At 68.0% G+C, this 1,809-nt stretch overlaps 1 protein-coding gene across 1 annotated transcript in view; it reads right to left on the reverse strand.

Moving 5' to 3' along the window:
* Positions 1 to 1,809, reverse strand: part of CFAP46 (cilia and flagella associated protein 46) — a 45,173-nt gene that overhangs the window by 7,242 nt on the left and 36,122 nt on the right. The window contains exons 38-39 of the mRNA XM_012734814.1: positions 1,395 to 1,535; positions 1,213 to 1,306 (exon numbers count right to left, since the gene is read on the reverse strand). Of these exons, the coding sequence (XP_012590268.1) occupies positions 1,213 to 1,306; positions 1,395 to 1,535 (235 nt within the window). The remainder of the gene's footprint in view (positions 1 to 1,212; positions 1,307 to 1,394; positions 1,536 to 1,809) is intronic.

Below are 1,809 nucleotides of genomic sequence, written 5' to 3' on the forward strand. Positions count from 1 at the left end.
GAGCCCGCGCCCGCGCCCCGGCCCAGCACCCTGCGCCCGCACCTGGGCCCGGCACCCATCAATCCCGGCCATCTCCTTCCTCCTCGTGGTTTTAGGGTTACATAAATTTCACCCGGGCCATTTTTTCACGCTTGGATATATTACAGATTGCCACTTCTGTTGGAGAAGCTAATTGATAATGTGATTTGTTATGTTGCTGGGACATAATTCAGAAAGTTACTGTAAGGCCGGGCCGGGGGCCTCCGCCCTCCGCGCAGTCACGGCGCTAACAAATGCGCCGACGTGAAATATTTCCAGAAGCTTTTATTCTAGTGTTTGGGTGGGCGCCAGCGTCTTTCTCGAAGAAAGCCCATATTTCCAGCGCTGCTGATGTGCATTATCCCAGGTCACTGCGCGGGCTTTTTTTTTAATGAACCAGCGGAGGTACGTGCCGTCGGCAAGGACAGGCCAGACTGGGGGGACCGTCCAGACTGGGGGGGTCCGCCGCCTCCAGTATGGTCACAGGTGCCATTTTCAAAACTCTGATCTTGAATGAATCACGGGCTCTCAGGAGCGGTCACCGGGGCCAGCTGCCCGCCAGACCTGAGGGCAGCCAGGGGCCCTGGTCTGCCATGGAGAGCGGGACTGCCGCCGCTTCCAGTGGGCGGGCGGGGCACGGGCGGGCCCCAGTCTGCGCCACCGTGGAGGCACAGAGCGGGCGGCCCAGCTGCGGGGGGGGTCCTGCCCTGCAGGGGCCGAGCCACCTGGCTGGTCTCCAGCCCGCCCCGCGCCGTGCTCGCGGGGTTCACCCTGTGCGCTGGCTCCGGGCTGCGGTCCAGAGCCGGCACCAGGTCTCTGCTCGGACGGGACGGCGCTGTCACGGATGTCCACATGCGTGTGCCTGTGTGTGAGCGGGTGCCCGCCGGCTGGCTCGAGCCTGGCTGGGTCCCCGCCCCCAGGTGTGTCCCGGCTCCCTTCCCGGCCAGCACCGCAGGGCCATCTGCTCGGCTGCATCCAGGCCCAGCCAGCACAGACACTGCCCAGGCGGCTCCCGCGTGCCACCTCTCCACCCGCCGAGGGTCACCATCTGAGACGTGGCTTCGGTGCGGACACCTCACCTGCCCTGGGTCCCAGCCACTGCCCTGCGGACCCCGGTCCCCTGGCCTGCATGTCTGAAGGGTGCTCGCGGGGGCCAGTGCCTCCCAGGGCCGGCCCCAGAGGGACCCGACTCACCCCGGGAGAAGCCGTCCCTGTTGGGCAGCCGCCCGCCGCCTCCTGGCCTGGCCTCCGCGTGGGCCAGGCTGGTGCGGCCCGGTGAGGACTTTCCCTGGCAGGTGCGGCCACAGCCGGGCATCCCACCTCCCGTGTGGGGCCCTGGGCAGCGCTGCACTCCCGCCAGCCCCTGGGCCGCCCACCTCCGGGGGCTCGGGCCCACCCGTGGCGCTGCCTGCTGGACCCAGCATCCGTGCCTGTGCAAAGTGCGAGCCCGGCGCCTGAGCCCAGGGGAGGGCCACCGGGGTCGGGAGCCTCTCAAGTCCCGGTGACTCGGGGTGCCCCTGGAGGGACAAGCATGCAGAAAGGGTCAGGTGGGGACAGCAAGGGGGACCAGCCCCACCGTCAGAGCTGGACACGGAGCAGGAGTCCCACAGCTGAGACAGTGGACACCCTCCGCGGGGGAATGGCAGCCTCTCAGGGGACAAAGCCGAAGGGCCCAGCGGCCCCTTCTTGTCCTCGCCCTTACAGGGTCATTTCCCTGCATCCCATCTGCCCCGGTGGAGAAGAGGGGGCTTCTCCAGTCGCCCGCGGCCCCGCCCCACCGAGCCCCGCCCC

This window comes from Condylura cristata, unplaced genomic scaffold, assembly GCF_000260355.1.
Source record: "Condylura cristata isolate star-nosed mole 26May11 unplaced genomic scaffold, ConCri1.0 scaffold00074, whole genome shotgun sequence".
Classification (NCBI taxonomy): domain Eukaryota; kingdom Metazoa; phylum Chordata; class Mammalia; order Eulipotyphla; family Talpidae; genus Condylura; species Condylura cristata.